Here is an 18,518-nt window from a genome sequence, read left to right on the forward strand (position 1 = left end):
CGGGCACTCCGGTGAATCATCATACTTGAAGCGGTGAAGATATGTCCGAAAGCATCCATGTTCTGACAACATCTGCGTCAGATAATAGTTGACCTCGCCATAACTCCGATTCAGCCAAACGTCGATCTTTGGTATGAGCCGGTATGTCCATCTTCCTTTTGTTGCGGCACCCCACTGCGATTGCCATCGTGTGATACTGTTCTGCAGTTCTTCAGCTCTGAGTTCCTCGGCACTTAGTGTAGTTGACCTCTTTCGTTGGTAAAGGTTCCTTCTTTCCTCAGCTAGAACTCTGAGTGGCAAAGTTCCGGAAATGACACAGACTGCTTCCTCCGATATTGTGCGGAAGGCGCTGGCTACTCTTACAGCATTTACACGATATACTGGTCCAGCCTTTCTCCTTGCAGCTCCAGCGCATCTGCCCAAATGGATATTCCATAAGTGAGCACCGATGTGACAACTGATGATAATAGTAGTCTTCTGCTCTGCTTTGGGCCACCGACGTTAGGCATCAGTCTTGCGAGATTAGCTCTTACTACCGATGCTTTGGCAGTGACGTGTTCTACCTGCTGCTTGAAGTTGAGTCGGGCATCAAGCATCCCTCCCAGATATCGGATATACGGTTGTGATGTGATTTCTTGTGTACCGACTATCAGCTTGATTGTCTCTACTGCTTTTCTGCTGTTAATAAGCACTGCCTCAATCTTGTGCTTCGCCAGTTGGAGATTCATTATGCATGTGCGTGTTAAGAGTTAAGAGTTAAGTTCAGTCGAAACGAAAAAAAAATTTTGCGAAAGTATTACAGAAAAGTGTTTAAAATGTGGACAAATACATGATGTTATGGATGTTATGAAATGTGATGTGAGGAATTTTGTATAAACTGCGAACATAACGATCACAAGTCTGCTTACCATTTACCAGGGTCAGTTAAAGGCTATGAACCAAATACCTCAGATAATGAAAATTGAATTTCTTGGTCGCAGACAAATCCTTCTGAATAAACGCCAGACAATTTCTCTTTTTATAGTTAAAAAACTTCCCACCTTCAAATCGCTAGCCACAATTACCAGTTCTGCTCCATATATTGAGCAGAGACATACATTAGCGTGTCCCTCTTTTATTTGATTTTGTTGATAAATTATCTTGACTTTAATAGAGACTGATAGCAGTCGAAATGTCAATATTATATGCTTTTAAACGAAATTTCAAATATCCAAATATTTCAAAAAATTCAGTAGTATCTCTATATAGGATAAAGACAGCTAATATAAAAATAAGTTGTTTCGAATTTTTTATTTGAACAAGAACCAATCTCTACTCACAATTCTCATTATATTAGTAGTTTTCTATCAAAATTGTTAGAACCATTTTTTCTAAGATCTTGTGATATCAATAAAAATTTTATTGGTGCCAAGAAAGTTGAGAAGATGGATTGTGTTGCACGGTTCTTGGAATACAGTGGTTTCTAGCCACATTTGCGATTTTCTTTTTGGAAAATAATTTCTTGGAAATGTTGATTCCCATGTTCCTATTTTCTGTGATATCTGTTAGTACTTTGGATAACCGGTATCTTTTCTTCTGTATCAAATTTTTGACAGTATTCACGTGGTTATGATGCTCTGGATTTGTACCAACTGTTTTTAATTGATCTATTTCCGAAGTATCCAGAATTGAACGAAAGGCTGAAATTGCTCGAGAAACTCCTATCTGAAAATAATATATTGTCACTATTATATTATTGTACATCAGTACCAGTCAAATGTTTTATTTTTAACAAAGTCTTTGCCAGCTAGTTTATGACCCTTTTTGTAGTGGGAATGTGGCAAAATTTAATACTAAAATGTACTCATTCTAATATATTTCCGATACCTGTGTAATCATCTTCACGAAATTGATTAGTTGCTTGCGGCGTTTTAAATTTAATTGTTTCTTTTAATAAACATCCATTGAAATCAATCAAGCTGGACAAAGAGTCAATTGTTTGATGAACTTGATATCTCACTTCAATTGCTGACCGCAATAGATTGAGGCAGCTCAGTCGTCTTATTTGTTGTGATATTACAATTTTTGATATTGGAGGACGGATGAAGATGTATTAAATGATAGTATGCGAAAAAAGGATTCGGGGGTATGAGGTTTCTAGGAAGACGTTAAGAAGAATTTTCAGGTTCTGTTGTGAAAAATGGGATTAACAATCCTCAATACTCCATTTTTCATTTGTTTTACCAAATTCACTTTTATAGAATGTTTATGGTATGAGTGGTAAATCAGGTATCTACTTGAGGAACACAGTTTCCTGTACCAATCTATTACGAATAGAATTATCCAATCTAAGAATAAATCTCATGTCAAGAAATGGTACGGAATGGTTGGTGTATTCTACTTATATTGTGAATTGGATATGTAGGTCATAGCTGTAGAAAGTATCTAAGATTTTGTCCAATCCATCACTAGGTACAGAGAAGATAATGTTATTAATATATTTCCTAATGAAAAAGGGTGTGAAGTAAAGCACAGGGATAACCATGTCCAATACATAGTCCACAACATTGGATGCCAGGATAGGTGACATCGAGGCAGCGATTGGTGTACGAATGGTTTTTTTATTAAGTTTATTATTAAATATATGTGTTATTAAAAAAAATGTTATTAATTGTAAGAATTGATTGTTATTTATACTGCAATGGGTACTGATCTCTTGCCAATTTTTATCAACAGATCTTAGGCAAGCTTCTAAATAGATATTACTGAAAAGTGAAACGACATCTAGGCTAGCCAACACGTGATTGTCTGAAAATTTTATGTTATTAAATTGAATCAAGATATCAAATAAATCCTTTATAAAATAGTCATGATTTTAAGTAATTATACGATTCAGTTAAAATATCTATTACAAATAGCTCAATTTGTTCCGTTGGTGCCCCAATGTAGGCTACAATCGGTCTCATGGATAAAGTGGGTTTGTGGACCTTTGGGAAAGTGTAAAATTTATGTGAATTACAATTATGAGTATAAGTGTTTTCTTACTAGAGTTTGTAGTCTAGTAGTATCTAGTGGGATTTCGTTATTATTTCAGTCTGCATGTTCTTTGGAACGACAAGTAATTTTAATCCATTCTCGTATTTATACAATATATCATGCTCTATATAGAAATCTTCATACTCGCTATTTAAGCCGTCTTCTTCGTCGTTTTCGCTATTTAAGTCGTCTTCTTCGTCATTCGAACCGTCTTCTTCGTCTATTTCGCTATCTAGATCACCCTTTTGGTTTTCTTTATCAATAGGGCGAGAGAAGTTTACTAAAAAGGAGCAACTTGAAGTCGTTTTTGTCGTCTGTATAATTTAGTCCAAGTATTTGACAAACAGCAATTAGATCAAGTTCAAATTTATCTATAACTTTCTCCATTCTATCCAGATATTAATTAGATTCGTGACTAAAATTGAATCCTGGAAAAGCACGTAGAGTTCTTCTCGGTTCGCCGTCATTAGAAAAACAAATATAATGTAAAACTTCTATAACTTTGAGTTTTGCATGCGTAATATTGTACCTACGAAACCTAACGTTGTCATCATTAAAATAATAAGATTTATTCTAAGCAAAATATATGAAATTTGAAAAAATAGAAGAAAATAGCTCTTTGTCTTTCGTTTAGAGCTTAAAGTAGAAATTCAATCGAAAGTTCCGCGAATTTGTAAAAGTGGGCATGTGTCTAATCAATCGTGTTCTTTTTTTCAGTTGTCATAACTTTGGCAGATTCATAATTTATATTCATTCACATGTATCAGGATATAATCGAAAGTCGAAAGTTATCGGACTGATCACTGACCTTTTCGACTGACCAATGTACTTAACAAGGTAATGTCACAGTCATTATGGAGAAACAACAGTATTTAGATTTATCCAAAGAACGAATCCACCATTATACATCACACGAAAAACTTAATCAAATTCTATGAAAATTTAACACCATTAACAAACAACTTACCTCATTTAACCTATAAATTTCAACTTTACCTATAACGACCTAATCCATAAAATTTATTGAGACTCATATTCTAACCAATAAAAGTTCAGCTACAATCTATTAAAATTTGATTTTATCCATAAATTAACCATTACACCCATTACAACCATTAACATAATTCACTACAACATATCCTTATCTAGCCTATAAAGATTCAACGTCATTCAAAATCTAACCAATTTAAAATTAATAAAAATTCTTGTAGTAACTAAAATCAATATTTCAAATAATCAATATTTCTATCAACATCAATTTGAATATTGAATTTTGAAACCTATGAATTTTCAAATTTTCTACAAGAATTTATGTAAATAAATAGTTCAATGTTGTGAATTAAGTTATTCAATGGCGCAATCAGGTTGGATTTCCATAATTGCAACAATTTCGTTTCAATAATTGTAAGTGGAGGCGTTCGCAGTGGATTAGTTACCAAGAAATCGAGAATATTATCCATGGAGGACCACTACGACTATTCACAACGTCTATCATCGAAAGTTGAGACAAACATTGCTCAGTCTTGTAAGAAGTGCACACCTAAGAAAAGGTTCTGTTCATCCTTATATATTTTGGATAGAGAAATATTGGAATTCATATTTTTATAAGAAATTTTGAATCAATTTCATATGTCTATTGACTTATTCAGTGAGTTTGATTTGATAACTTAATCGATCTTTCTAGATCAGAGCTAGATTCAATAGAATAATGAAAAAGAGAAATATTAAATCCAAATAAAATTGTAATAATATGGCAGATTTCAAACCAAAGTATGTAAACTGCGTACCAGACTTTGACGGTAACCCTAATGAACTGAATAGGTACTTCTTCGTATGCGAATCACTTATTCCTTATTTTTATAATTGAGAACAACAAAATCATTTCCAGAATTTATATTTGATTAATTCCTTGATTTCTATATATCGTGGTAATGCTAAACTGGTCCTAAATAATCCAAACGTCACTTCTTGGACATCACTTAAGGACACCCTTTCTAGAAATTTTGTAGATATAAGAGATAAGGCCTGCTTAAATCGTGATCTTGTTATGATGAGACAGGGAAATAACGAGCGACCTCAACATTTTAATGACAGAAATTTACAAATTTAAATTAAATTTGAGTTACATGCAAAAACGCATAATAAATTATTAACGAAGGACTGGCATAAAAATTTAGTTCGGAAAAACTTGTCAGGTCTCAGAGAGTAACTTCGAACAACTATGCGTTGTATGTACAAAACTTTCAAAATAAAAATGTAAATAAACAAAACCTAATTAAGAATAGGATCAATTTCAATAATAGAGATAATTTCAATAACAGAAATACCTTCCACAATCAAGGTCATAATGTACAAACTCTAAATAATGATAGTTTTTCAAATGATAATTCATTTCAAGTCCCAAACTCTTTTCCGATGAGCCCCGTAAATATTTAACCACGGTCTTCAAGAAACCAAAATTTTCCAACCAACTCTCAAATTTTAAAACGAAATAGAAATATCAATATTTTTAGACTTAATCAAATACCAAAACAAAATTTACCGAATCCAACGCTACTGTCCGTTTCTACTCATAATACCAACAACAACCTAACCTGGAACGATAAAAATTTCGCAAATTATTCCAACTAAAATCAACCTCGAAGAAATTTTGTATCCGAAGAATTATTACAAGCGGAATAAAGATTTTACCCTCAAAATTCTAATTCAGATCCCTATAATACACAAGTAGATAATTTTGGAGATTATCTAATTGATTTCAAAAATCCCGAAATAATTTTTTAAGGCCAGCCTTACAACAGTTTTACCACATAGAACTACAAATAATACCTGTTACAAGAGTGAATAAAAGTGAATTACCCAACAAATATCTTCCTGAATACAAATTAAAGTTTTTAATAGATTCCGCGTCTTCAAAATCCTTTGTTGACTCAAATGTAGCACTTAGATTATTTTCTAAGTATTCTAAAGACGACCCATTTATTGTATAAACTGCCTTTCAAAAATATGCTCATAGATATAGTACTTTAATACCTTTGTCAAAAATATTTAAATTACTAGAACCTTCATACCAAAAATTTTTGTTCAAATCTCATAGTATATTAGACGGCTTAATAGTAATGGATATATGTAAAACTTTACAAGTTAATATAGATATTAATAAAAAATACTTGTCAACCCCTTATACGAAAATGCAGTTGCTTTGTAATCCCACTAACAGCGAGGTAAATTTGATAAACATAGCGCCTTGTTGTGTATAAATAGTAGAAGGTGAAGTTGAAATTTATAGGTTAAAGGAAATTAGTTGGTTGTTAATGGTGTTGAATTTTTAAAGAATTTGTTTTCGCACCTGTAACGACCTAACACATAAAATTTATTGTCATTTATATTCCAACCAATAAATATTCAGCTATATTCATAACGAACTAGCCCATTGAAATTTAATGTTATCCATAAATTAACCAATCAATATTGAACATCATTTACTACAACTCATACTTATCTAACCTATAAAAATTCAATGTCCTTCATAATCTAACTAATTAAAAATTGATAGAAATTCCTGAAGTAACCAGAATCAATATTTAATCAATTAATCAATATATCCATCAACGTCAAATTAGATAATGAATTTTGAAACTTATGAATTTAAAATTTCCACAAAAAATAATACGATTCAAAACTTCCGACAATCTTAATCAATGATTGTGAGTAGAAATTTTATTATTTTTATACAAATTTCTATTGTATTTGACCATAATTTCAATCTCTGACGATGAATACACAAGTATTCGAAAGTTCAGTTAGGTTAGTCCACTTTGGTGTTTCATTATTGTCACGTTCCCAATAAGACCAATAAGAAACCGCTAATATATATATATATATATATATATATATATATATATATATATATATATATATATATATATATATATATATATATATATATTGTTATGGTATGATAATGTGTAATGTTTATTTTTATAAATTTTTTTTAAATAAAATCAGATTTTAATTTGGGCGCCATTAATAATTATTTGAATTTCGTTATTTTATTATGTTATTATTATTATTTTTTTATTCTCAGGGTATTATATTGTGAGTTCAAATTAAAAAATTTTATTGCGATAAATTGTTATGGTTATAAGGTCAGATGATAATAGTCTTAAGACCGGGTCTGTCCTTTATAATGAATAAAATATTCAAAATATACAATTTCTTAACTAGCTATTACAATTATTTTATTTTACAAACATTCATTCATTCATTCATACTCGTAATTACACTCATAAAACTAAATTATATGGAAATGTGAACACAAATATTATATACTAAAAGAAATACTTAAACTTAATAGAACAGTACCTTAAGTGTTTGTTATGTTGTATTTTTAATTTTTTTTTTTTAAATTGGAAATTGTTACGGCCTTCCAGAATAAACGGATACTCCGCTGTAGTTCCACTCCTGTTCTTTTCCTTTTCACAACTTCTTTATCTTGGAAATTGTCCCTTTGTGAGTATTTTCACTTATTTCACTTTATTTAATTTTTTTTCACTAATTTCTTATTACTACACTTATACAATTATTAATTATCAATCCTTTGAATATTTTATGCCTTTTTTATCAAGATTTTAATTTTTTTAAATTTCAATTAAAATTATTTTACTCTTTTCTTTCTTGTCAAAAATTTCTCTCGTTGTTGATTCTTTTCTTAATTGTTTTTTTTTAACCAATGATATTTATTTTAAAAGTTAGTTACTAAATTGTCATTTCTAAATTTTTAAATTATTGTGACTTTATTGAAATAATATTATTCTATAATTTCTTTGTTGTATTTATTTCATTCCTATGTTAATAATTTTATCATTGCAGTTGTCAAAATTTTTATATTTTATCATTTATAACCTTAAAATTTATGTTGGTATGTCACATAAATTTTTGAAGTTGGTGCTCCTGTTTTTATCTGTCAATTTATGGATTAAATTCTTTGATTATACAGGATTTGTCAAAATTAAATAATAGTTTAGAATATAGTGTTGGCCAAAACTTAATATAAAGAATGTTATTTATTTTATTGTGATAAACTGCTCTAAGTAACCGAATAACAGAACTGAACTTATTGCTTTATTTATATCTTATTATTATTTAATAATTTATTTTGGATATATTCATACCATAACAATATATATCATTCAGTGTCCTTAGTGGCTCAGAATATTTTAATTTAAAGAAGAGTTTCAGTCTCGTCTCAATGGCAGCGTTTAGAGGACATTAGTGACATGATTTAATAGTGTTCTAGGAAACAGGATTTGGTAATGCAATGTTGAAAAACAAATTGACATTTGGTAAAAAGTCCCATTTGCCAAATATACAAATGATTTCACCCAATATCTTTGTAGCAAATTCCGCATTTCCACTACATGAAAACATCATGCGACCTCATCCAGGGATACACTTAACCCCTTCAGCCCCACCGGGACATATATGTCCAACACTACCTAGGGGCTAAATAATCATGTAACTTGGTATAAAAAATGTCTAAACTGGTTTTTGGTGATAACCTTAATATTTTAGTTGTATCGTATCTTTGGGGAACATTCTGCACAAAAAGAGCCTGAGCTGATTTTGCACTCTAGTTTTGTTATGCATTGGAAAAAATTTTTGTCAGAGGGTCAAAAAATAGAGATGAAGGATTCCCTAACCTTTTGTTCAAAACACCGATTCTAAATGACAACGTTAAATCTGAAAGAATCGACAATATCGGCAACAAAATCAGCGATCTCAGAACCGCTAGCCTCCTAAGGTTTGGGAATCGATCACTGAGGTTTATCATCCAGACTGTGAAAGGTTATAAAATACCTTTTGAATCAACCCCTATTCAAATTAATTCTTCACTGTCCAGAAATTGTCGGAGCAGGAATATACATTCAATCAGAAATTGATATACTACTTTCAAATGGATCAATTGTGAAAGCTGAGGAAGTTCCAGAACTGTTTCTTTCTTCATTTGTTCTAGTTTCTAAATCTGATGCTCAGCATTATTCTGAATTTGAGAAACTATTGTCTTGCTGAAGAGGTCAGGATTAATTGTAAATTATGGAAAGTTGAAATTGGTGCCCGAAAGGAAATATATATATTTGAGGTTTATTTTGTACTCGGTTTCTATGTAGGTTGAGCTTTCGCAAGAAGAAAAGATCATTCAAAATATCATTTAAGATGGCCGATTCATAATTACTGAAGGAGATTTGTTTATTACCAGCATATGATAGAGTAACTGCGATACTAAATGTTCTAGCTGGACTTAGACCGCACCCAATTCGACACGTATCAGTGTAATATTCAGAATACAATAAGTACCGTGTTTCGATTTCGGCAGTCATTTCATACTTTTCCAAAATTCTATTCAATTTGCTGCTATAGTTCATTTCACTTGCGTCACTGCAATAACCACTATCACTCATATTGACTTTTCAGTAAGGATTGATAATCCAGAGTGGAGTTCATCTCAATTTATAGTCTACACGTCTTTCTTCAAAACTGTATTTATACACAACGTATCAAAAACTAGTTCCCACAAAATATCAGTGTTTTCTATCCAACTATTATGTTTGCTATCCGAACTGAGCCATTTAACGTACTTTTTGGCGCCTCTTTTTCTAAGTACCTTTTCTATTCCGTTGACGATTTTGAATCCGTAGTCCAATTGGGTGTAAAATCTCTCTCAAAAGTATGCTTTGATTTACTTATGCGTACAATATTCTAACTTTAAATTATCGTGGACCAGCGATTTTCACATGACTATAGATTCGATCTAAAATAGTCTTTTCGTTGGATTCATTCACTTGAGATGGTTTTTACTTTGTTGTCAAATGTTCGTATTGTTGTATTCTTTCTTATTTTAGGTATAACGTCAATCCATTTGTAAGGGCAACGTAAACTGAAATGTTTGTACAGATTTGATTTCAACGTTCTAATCGTACGTTCACCAATATCTGCCTTTCTGTGCTAGATGTATTGTAATGATTAATATTGTATTTTTTCATCAAAGTCTGAAACTTGCTGTTGTAAAATTCCTTTCCTTGATCTGATTGTAAGTTCTTCGGGGATCGTCGAGTTTGAGAGAGAATGCTCGACTTCTTCACCCGTTTGGGTTTTAAGTGGACGTGTCTACAGAAACTTTGAAAAACACTCGATGACAATTAAAATCATTTTGTAATTTTTATTTTGAGGAGCGTAACCCATTTCAGCCAAATTTGTCATATATTATCAAGACTTCTAATAACCGGAAATTTCCTTCGCATCGGTTTGTGAAGCTCGTTTTCAAGCTGAATTTGCTCTTTGGACGACATATTTAGAGCTAACTTTGCTTACGTGTTAAGATTTCACACTAAATTTGTCTTTTTAATAGTATCCTGACATTTGTTATCTCTGAAGAAAGGTCAGATATTTTGGGTATTATTGTCATTCGAAACTGCTTGAACTCCCTTTCCAATATTTGAACCATATAATTACTGTCTTTGTATTTTGTTTTTAATTCCTTTATGAATACTTCATGCATGTTGACTTTATCTTTGATTTGTTGCTTGTTCATGTGTCAATGCCTGAAATCTTGGTTCGTCGTGTATTCTTTTTAAATCCCGAGATAAACAATCGTATAATTTTTGACTGCGGGTTTCAAATTCCTTTCTTATAGTATCTTGGTAACAGCAACTACATCCTCTACATATTTTTTAGTTGGCATATTTTTCGAAATGTCATTTATTTTATTTTGCAATGCTTGTGTATATGCTTGTGATATGGGAATTTTTGTTTTATGTAGTTTATTCCTAATATCTTTAAATCCTATCGCTAAATCCTGTATATCATTATGTTGTTGCTCAAATTGTAATTGAGGTACTTTATGGAGCTCGTTCAATTGCTTATCAATATATTTTTTCGTAACCGCATCACTATCGTTTGTCGGATCATTCACATTACAAAATTTCAAACTTTCAATATAATGTCACCATATAAGGTATGGTGACAATGATATTTAGGTAGTCAACTGAAAGTTGATGTCCGAATTTATCGACAGACATGTTTAGAATGAATAAATTTCAATATATCCATGTATTATATCTGCCCCTTTCAACTCGTTTATAATAGCAATTATCTCGTTCTCAAGAGATGTGTTGCCAGCTTTTTACGGCTGAAAGCTCCAGCACTTTTTTATCGAGCATATGTGTGACCTTCCGAATTATTGATTATAAGACTTTATTACACACTGTCATTGTCCTCCAAGTTCTCAAGCATCATGTTTTCTTCGTAAACGAGCACTCGAGTGAATTGTCTATTATCTAAACATTAAGTTGTATCAGTCGTCATGTCACGTGCAAGTGAACAGTATTAACCATATATTTACTTTTCAACCTTCCACTCTAATTGTACTAGACCCGAAGACAGATTATGAAATTGCATCTTGGTCTTTTCATTCCTATTGTAGCATAACGAATGTGGATATCAATGTGCAGATATCAAGGTATTTATTCAAAACAAATTGGGTGCAGCCAATTCGACTAGACCGGAAACTATACTTTCACTGAAACCAAACAAAAATATCCTGATCCTGGATACGTCATTGACGAAACGCCTCAGAACTGTTGTATCTACCTGTCATACCTCAGCGTGAAATAACTGATATCACAGTACTGGCTTTAGATCAAAACGAAATTCGAATCAACTTTTGAGGGGAGCGTAGCACTTTAATCCCGGAAATTTGAGCTGGAAGCCGATGAGCCTAATAATAGATAACAAGAAGCAATCGATTTCTCAATTAGTACAGAAGGTGTCCCAATGAAAGTATCTTATATTCGCAAACAAATTCTTTCTACAGCTTTGGGTTATTCATTAAAGAAGAAGAATGATTAAATGACTACGTCCAAACGACATGCATCCAATGTTTGATATTTATCGGAAGCTTAGATTTGATAAGTTCATTCGAAAGGCAGAATCTTGAACTTATGCTCCATTTATCAAATCATTCAACTGCAGTAACATTGTAGAGTACAGCATCAACCAAGTTGACTCATTCTTTGCAATGAACGAAGCCTTACTATACATTAAAGGATGTCTAAATGTTCATGGTACTGGAGATGTAAAACTAGTCAACAATTTTGGTGCTTTTGTAACTTCAATGAAAGTGCACGATAAAGGGAGGGAAACTGTTTGAGATCCCGGAATTGTTATTGCTGTACGTGCCATTTTTTGTTATTATAAAGAAGATTCACATCATTTGGCCATTGTTGGATGGAATACGTGGAAAAATGGAAAAATACGTCAACGTAAAAGTGTTGATGCTGCTGCTACTTGAATTGATCATGTTGAAGAGTTGTTGACTTAATCCTCTTCAGTGGATATGTTGTTGTTGTTGTTGTTTGAGGTAACTTAAAATGCTGCTGCTGCTTCAATTCTTCAGGTGCCCAATTTATTTTGTAGTATACTTGCGGCGTTTTATCGTTGTTCGATGAATGAACAAGATATATATTTTGGAATCGTTTCATAACCGTACGTTTGTCAGAATGAAAAATAATGTCTCAATTCAATGTGCTGATTTTAACAATAAATTCCTCAAGTCTACTTCTATAATCTACTGCAGATATAATTGAACTGAAGTATCTTATACATTCTACTAAATTTAATGACTAACCAGATAGCCGCTGTCGGGTATGCCTTATCTGGCTATTGACATATCTTCCACCATTATCAACAAAATGCCTTTCTATTATTAAAAAATACCCACATCCCGTATAGACGATACTTTGATGCCCATTAATTAATAGTGAGTCAAGAATGATTCATTGGAATTTCTTAGCGACCAAATGACATCAAATATCACTTTGGTTATTTTGTTTATTAAGATTATCATTATATCAAGGCTCATTAGTTGCATTTTTCAACTTTTTCGGTTATACAATTTCTCGACTCATCTGTATTCGCTGCCGGGTATGCCAATACCCTTATGTCACTTGTTCGCTTATCAACAAAACGCCCTTTCATTATCAACAAAACTCTACGTCACGTCGGGAGTTATCACCTCGCTTTTTTTAACCCCGTATTTCAATTTCGTCTACCCACACAATAGCCTGTATTTAAATTTGGTCGACTTACAAAACATGTACGTTGTTCGTTATCACTTTGCAAAACACGTCTCGTCACCTCTTTTTAACACTCCGTATTCCAATTTTGCCGTTATCGCCTTACACGTTCGTCGACACAGGTCACATCTTTTTAACACACCCCGTATTTCGATGCCGCGGTTAAGCAGCCGATAAGATTCATAATACGGTACTTCCGTCCCAGAATCTGTTCAGAGCATCTACTAGTATGTGTATATTCCAAAAAAATGACACAAAACATGATTAAAACCTATATAACAATATCTTAAAGTTTATTTATGTTCAATTGGTGATAAAACGTATTCTTAATGAGATAACATGTGCTCCAAAAATACTTGTTCAATTATAAATTTTGTTCTTGAGTGCTCTTGAGCTCTTTAACAGTGTTCTTCTTCTTTCCCACATTTGATGATATTGAAAAAGCATTTTCAATACAATTAGCCATTTCAGTATGATCTTGAGCTTCCCTTCTATTTTCTTGAAGTAAGAGATGTTTTTCAAGTATACTGACAAAAGTTGTCTTCGGTCTCTCCTCATATGTTTTAATTGATCCGAAATTTGTGTTTTCAACACTTTCCAACTCACCCTCTTCTATTTCCTGGCTGCAGTTCTGTGTCAGCAAGATTTTTGTGTCCCAGATATTTTCTTATTACTGCGAATCGAATTGTGATGCTAATGCGACATTTAGTTCTGAAAATAAAAATAATTAGAGAGTGCGCAAACAGACTCTATTTATTACAATACCTTCGCTTTACTGCGAAAGGTGTTAAAAAGGTCATGGAGAGTTCATTCGCCTCGAGTATATAATCCGGAAGCCATGTTTCGAAGGAGCCGAAGGTTCTGAACTTATTTCACAAAACTGTCCACCTACTTCTGCATTATTTAGCTTAAATATGGGAAATTATTTTCAAAGGGTGAAAACTAGTCCACTGACCTCTTTTACCAGCATTCACTCCTATAGTTTCCCAATCATTTTAGTTTTTTTTAGATTCTATCACACCGTCGAATTGGTCTAAAACGGATATCTGAAGCACTGAATATTTTATACGAACGCGTTCATCATATAGTTCACGTCAATTTGGACATGAGAAAAATTGATGCAAAATGGATGCCCGAATGTTTGAATCTTGACCAAAAACAGAGACATCTTAAATCGAATTGTTACTATGGATCAGAAACGAAATAACAATCGATGGAGTGGCGACACTCTGGTTCGCCAAGACCTGCTGGAAAAGTTCTTGCTTCAGTTTTTTGGGATTGAGTAATCATGATTGATTTTTTGGTTAAGGGTTGAACAATAACTGGAGATTACTATTCGACATTACTGACCACTCTACGGGAAAAAATTGAAGAACAAAAATGCGGAAAGCTATCCAAAGGTGTTTCCTTTTTGTAGGACAACGCCACTGCACACAAATCTCATGTTGCCATGCAAAAAATTCGTGATTTTGGGTTTTAATTACTAGAACACCCCTTTTATTTACCAGATTTAGCTCCATCTGACTATCATCTCTTTCCTCATCTGAAAAAAAGTTTGAAAAATCGTAAATTTCCTTCCAACGAGGAGGTAATAGAAGCTGTGGAGGTCTGGTTTGTAGAGCAAGAAGAAAAAATTTTTTTGAAACGCCTAGAGATGTTGCAGGTTCGCTGTAATAAATGTATCCAATTAAGAGAAAATATATGTTCAGTAATAAAATTTTTTGACATTGAAATTTTGTTTGGTTCTATAGTAAGCTAAGAATTTTTCAATATATCCTCGTATAATATCATGTATTAATAATCAGATTCTCATATTTCATCAATATACTTTATGTTTTCTTCCCCACACAGTCTCTAATAGTTCCTGAAAATGATGAAATCTGATTCTCAATAATGTGTGTTTATAATAAGAATGTCAAATTAGTCCTATTCCTTATTGTCTTGCTTTCGCTACAATATTGCCACTATGTGTCCCCTTCTTAGATTAGATAGATTGAATTGTTTCGTGTTTTCTATTTTTATTCCCTGACGAGGTATTCAGCAATGTTTTTTAGAAATCAACTATTGGTGAATTGACGACATCTGTTTCCATAATTTGAAGAGTTTATTAATATTTTATTTTCATTTCGAAACCTGAAGACTGGCAGCCCTATTTACACCTACGTCGTTGGCAGTTGAGTACCGTTCTAACTACCCTTGTTTTGCACGTTTCGATTGCAAAACGCCGTTGGTCTTGGCTGATAGAGGTATTCAAGAATTTTAGAAATTTCTCCGGAAATGTATTTTTTCAAATGGTAGCTTATGTAGTAACTATTAATGTGCACGCACTAACCATGTGGTTGTTTTCCGTGATTTTTAATATTTCTTGCCTTTTTTGCAGTCACTCTGGAATAATTGTATAGACCTGTATGGTGACCTACCAGTGGTATTCAAGTTTTGTGTCGTGATACATCGAGAATAGTGGAGCCCCACCCATTGGGGATTATGAAATGCTCCCTACCAGTTTTCTGGTAATTGGTTTTGGCGATGGGGCTGTTATATATGTATATTGAATTTGGGACAGATATCTTCACCTTTATAACGGATTAAACACCACTGAGAGACTTGTCAGACTGTTTTTGTACGCTCCCCATACTTTATTTTGAATCGCCTCAATGTTTAGCAACTATTTGAAAGTAATTTTAATAAGATATTTGGATCCATGATGAAGAAATAGAACACACTCAGGACTGAGTGATCAACTGGCTAAGGAGCGATGGTTGCTATGCTGTCCCAATGCAGATAAGTTTTGAAGATAATTGATTTTCATCATCAATTTCATGTCATTCTTCATGAAAAGGTGTATGCAGCTTTATTATTTACTATATATTTTGCTTCATACACAAGTTTAAGTTATTAACTTATTTAAGTGTTATATTTTAAGGTCATATTTAGATTTTGTTATGTGAAGTATATAAACCACTCGGTCTTAGAGTCATATTTGGTTTTTTGTAAAGTCATCGTATCACTCGGACTTGAGGTCATACTTAGTTCTTTTTTTTTGTAAAATGTATGTATAATTGGATTTTAGGATAAATTTTAGTATATTCTACTTTTTTTCCATAAAGTGTCTTGGTTGTTTGAAATTAGACAGAAGCATTAGCTGAAGATAACCAGTTGTGATCTCAAGATATCCTGTTTGGGGTGGTTATAGCGTGTGGTCTTTTTAGATAGCATATGCCAGTGTTCCTGTTTACTCTAACTTATATTGTATACCGCTACTTTTCCAGTCAATTCACATATAATATTTAGTAAACAGTGATTAACTTCTTATCTTTTATGATAAAATTTGTTTATCTAGTTGCTTAGGCTTTTAGACAATTACCATAGTTCTGGTACAAGGTGATATAGGTATAGATTAGGTATGCCTCTGCAAGATTCTAGTCATACATGATGACAATATTGTGGCGCGGAAATAAATTCTTTGAGTATCGGTATTGGTGAACATTCTATTCTCTACTGTCTTAAATCTAGTGACTGGCCACCGCCTGTATATTTTCTTCATTTGAAATCAAATAGATAAGAATTAGATAGAATACCTAGGTCACACAATAACAGCAGAAACAAACCTATTATTTGAAAAACACGTATTGAACGTACGAAACCTCCCTAGATTTGCAACTAAGAAGCAGCTGCAGGGCTTCTTAGAAACATCAGGCTGGCTCAGGGAGCTCGTCCAGAACTACGCCAAGAAAACATCTTCTGCTGAGATGAGATTCATCTAGATCGCAGAGACAGAGGCCTCTTTACAAAACATAGGAGCAGTATTACGGCTCCCTCCTCCACCTGTCCAGATCTGATCCAATGCAAAGTCTCAGCCTCAACACCTCAACAACCCAAAATGGAAGCAGTCTTTTATAAGAGGGGGGGGGGGCAAAAGCAAAAGAAGCATCTGCTATGTCAGTACCAAGTTGAGTCCTGTCGGACATATAAACGAAATGGGGATATCCAGAAGCCGTAATCACAGACAGGTCAGTTCCGAGGCAACAATTTCTTCTTTCTCTTCATATTATTATATTTATATGTTACTTGTTTCTCAATGAAAAAACAATTCCAGAAGGTTCAGTCGAAAATAGTATAAATACGCAACCGAATCAATGTCTGTCTGGTTTACTTAATATGCTAGTATATGGGAAATTGAGAGCCCATTAGAGTTTCGAGGATTTGTTTGTAATTTTTATTATTATGAGAGAAATATGTATTATTAAAAATGAATGTCATCAATTCAATATTTCCTTTATTTATTACACCAATTCTATTGTAAAGCCATTGGGCAATGAACTGTGGGAATACTGTATCTTTAAAATATTAAATAACTTTGAGGGAGTCTTCGATATAGTAATAATTGTTAGTTATAATTTTTGTCAAAATTTTTTAGTTAACCAAACAGTAACAGGCTCATTTCGAGTTTTTATTGGCCTAGATGAACATGTGAGTTTACTAATTTTTTGTGACCAAATAGCAGAAATACCGTTATTTTCTGTTCATGTTTCTTTAGTTTGTTTCTCAATTTATTTGTCATTAAAAATTTTTTTATTCATTTATCACCATTATTAGATGTTTCAAGCGTTGGATCATTAGTAAGTTCTTTATATGATATATTATTGTTAATAAGTTCTCTAGATAAATATAAATATTGCTGTTTCTCCATTATTACTTGTGACATTACCTTTGTCAGATGGTATCACTAGCAAATTTTGATTTTCGTTCAAAAACGTCTTGGTTATATGTTGTTTTTTATATAGAGATTCATTATGTTTATGAATATGGTTACTTAGATATTTGAGCTATAACGAAAAAAGATATGAAATCAATATTTGCTAATATACTTCTAATTAAAATATCTTTAGTGATTAGAAGATCAATAATGAATATAAAATATATTTACATTTCCATGTTTGATTGAATGCTCAATTATATCGGCACCCATAAGCTCAGTGTGTACATCCATTCTTATAGTTACAAAATGGTTGATAATTCCTAATAAAATGAATGTAGATAGGACTCCCCAACTTAGAAGGCAAAGTGCTGTCAAACACTGAACTCCAAACAGATGCCATCCTCCACCTGCATAAAAATGAATGGAGTCAAAATAAATTATGTATTTTAATGAGTTTTTGATACAAACGAAACCAACATGCACGACTTTTGCTTGTTAGAGATTTGATATGTCAGATTTTGATTATAAATTTTGATGAATATAACAAAATATAAAATGTGGGGCACCGGTCTAATCCCAACCAGCATAGGATTTTCTTATTGGTAAACATGTGGGTGTTGGAAAAATTAGCGTTTGCAGAAGACTGCGTCTGTACCAGACACTTTATAATT

The 18,518-nt window shown here is 32.5% G+C and overlaps 2 protein-coding genes across 2 annotated transcripts; both read right to left on the bottom strand.

Moving 5' to 3' along the window:
• Positions 1–368: 368 nt before the first annotated feature.
• LOC130449196 (uncharacterized) lies at positions 369–728 on the bottom strand. The gene has a single exon (XM_056786878.1). The coding sequence runs from the start codon at positions 726–728 to the stop codon at positions 369–371; it is 360 nt and encodes a 119-aa protein (XP_056642856.1).
• Positions 729–1,383: 655 nt separating this feature from the next.
• LOC130449622 (uncharacterized) lies at positions 1,384–18,204 on the bottom strand. The gene is made up of 2 exons (XM_056787565.1): positions 18,076–18,204; positions 1,384–1,704 (listed from the first exon to the last, which is right to left on the bottom strand). The coding sequence occupies exons 1-2, from the start codon at positions 18,136–18,138 to the stop codon at positions 1,399–1,401; spliced, it is 369 nt and encodes a 122-aa protein (XP_056643543.1). The 5' UTR covers positions 18,139–18,204; the 3' UTR covers positions 1,384–1,398.
• Between the last annotated feature and the right edge of the window lie 314 nt (positions 18,205–18,518).

Source organism: Diorhabda sublineata, chromosome 10 (assembly GCF_026230105.1).
Source record: "Diorhabda sublineata isolate icDioSubl1.1 chromosome 10, icDioSubl1.1, whole genome shotgun sequence".
In the NCBI taxonomy this organism is placed as follows: domain Eukaryota; kingdom Metazoa; phylum Arthropoda; class Insecta; order Coleoptera; family Chrysomelidae; genus Diorhabda; species Diorhabda sublineata.

Coding starts and splice junctions, on each gene's coding strand:
- LOC130449196 (XM_056786878.1), bottom strand. CDS start 728: ATGAATCTCCAACTGGCGAAGCACAAGATTGAGGCAGTGCTTATTAAC.
- LOC130449622 (XM_056787565.1), bottom strand. CDS start 18,138: ATGGATGTACACACTGAGCTTATGGGTGCCGATATAATTGAGCATTCA. Junction 1,705..18,075: donor ATTCAATCAAACATGGAAAT/GTAAATATATTT, acceptor TATTATTTTCAG/ATAGGAGTTTCTCGAGCAAT.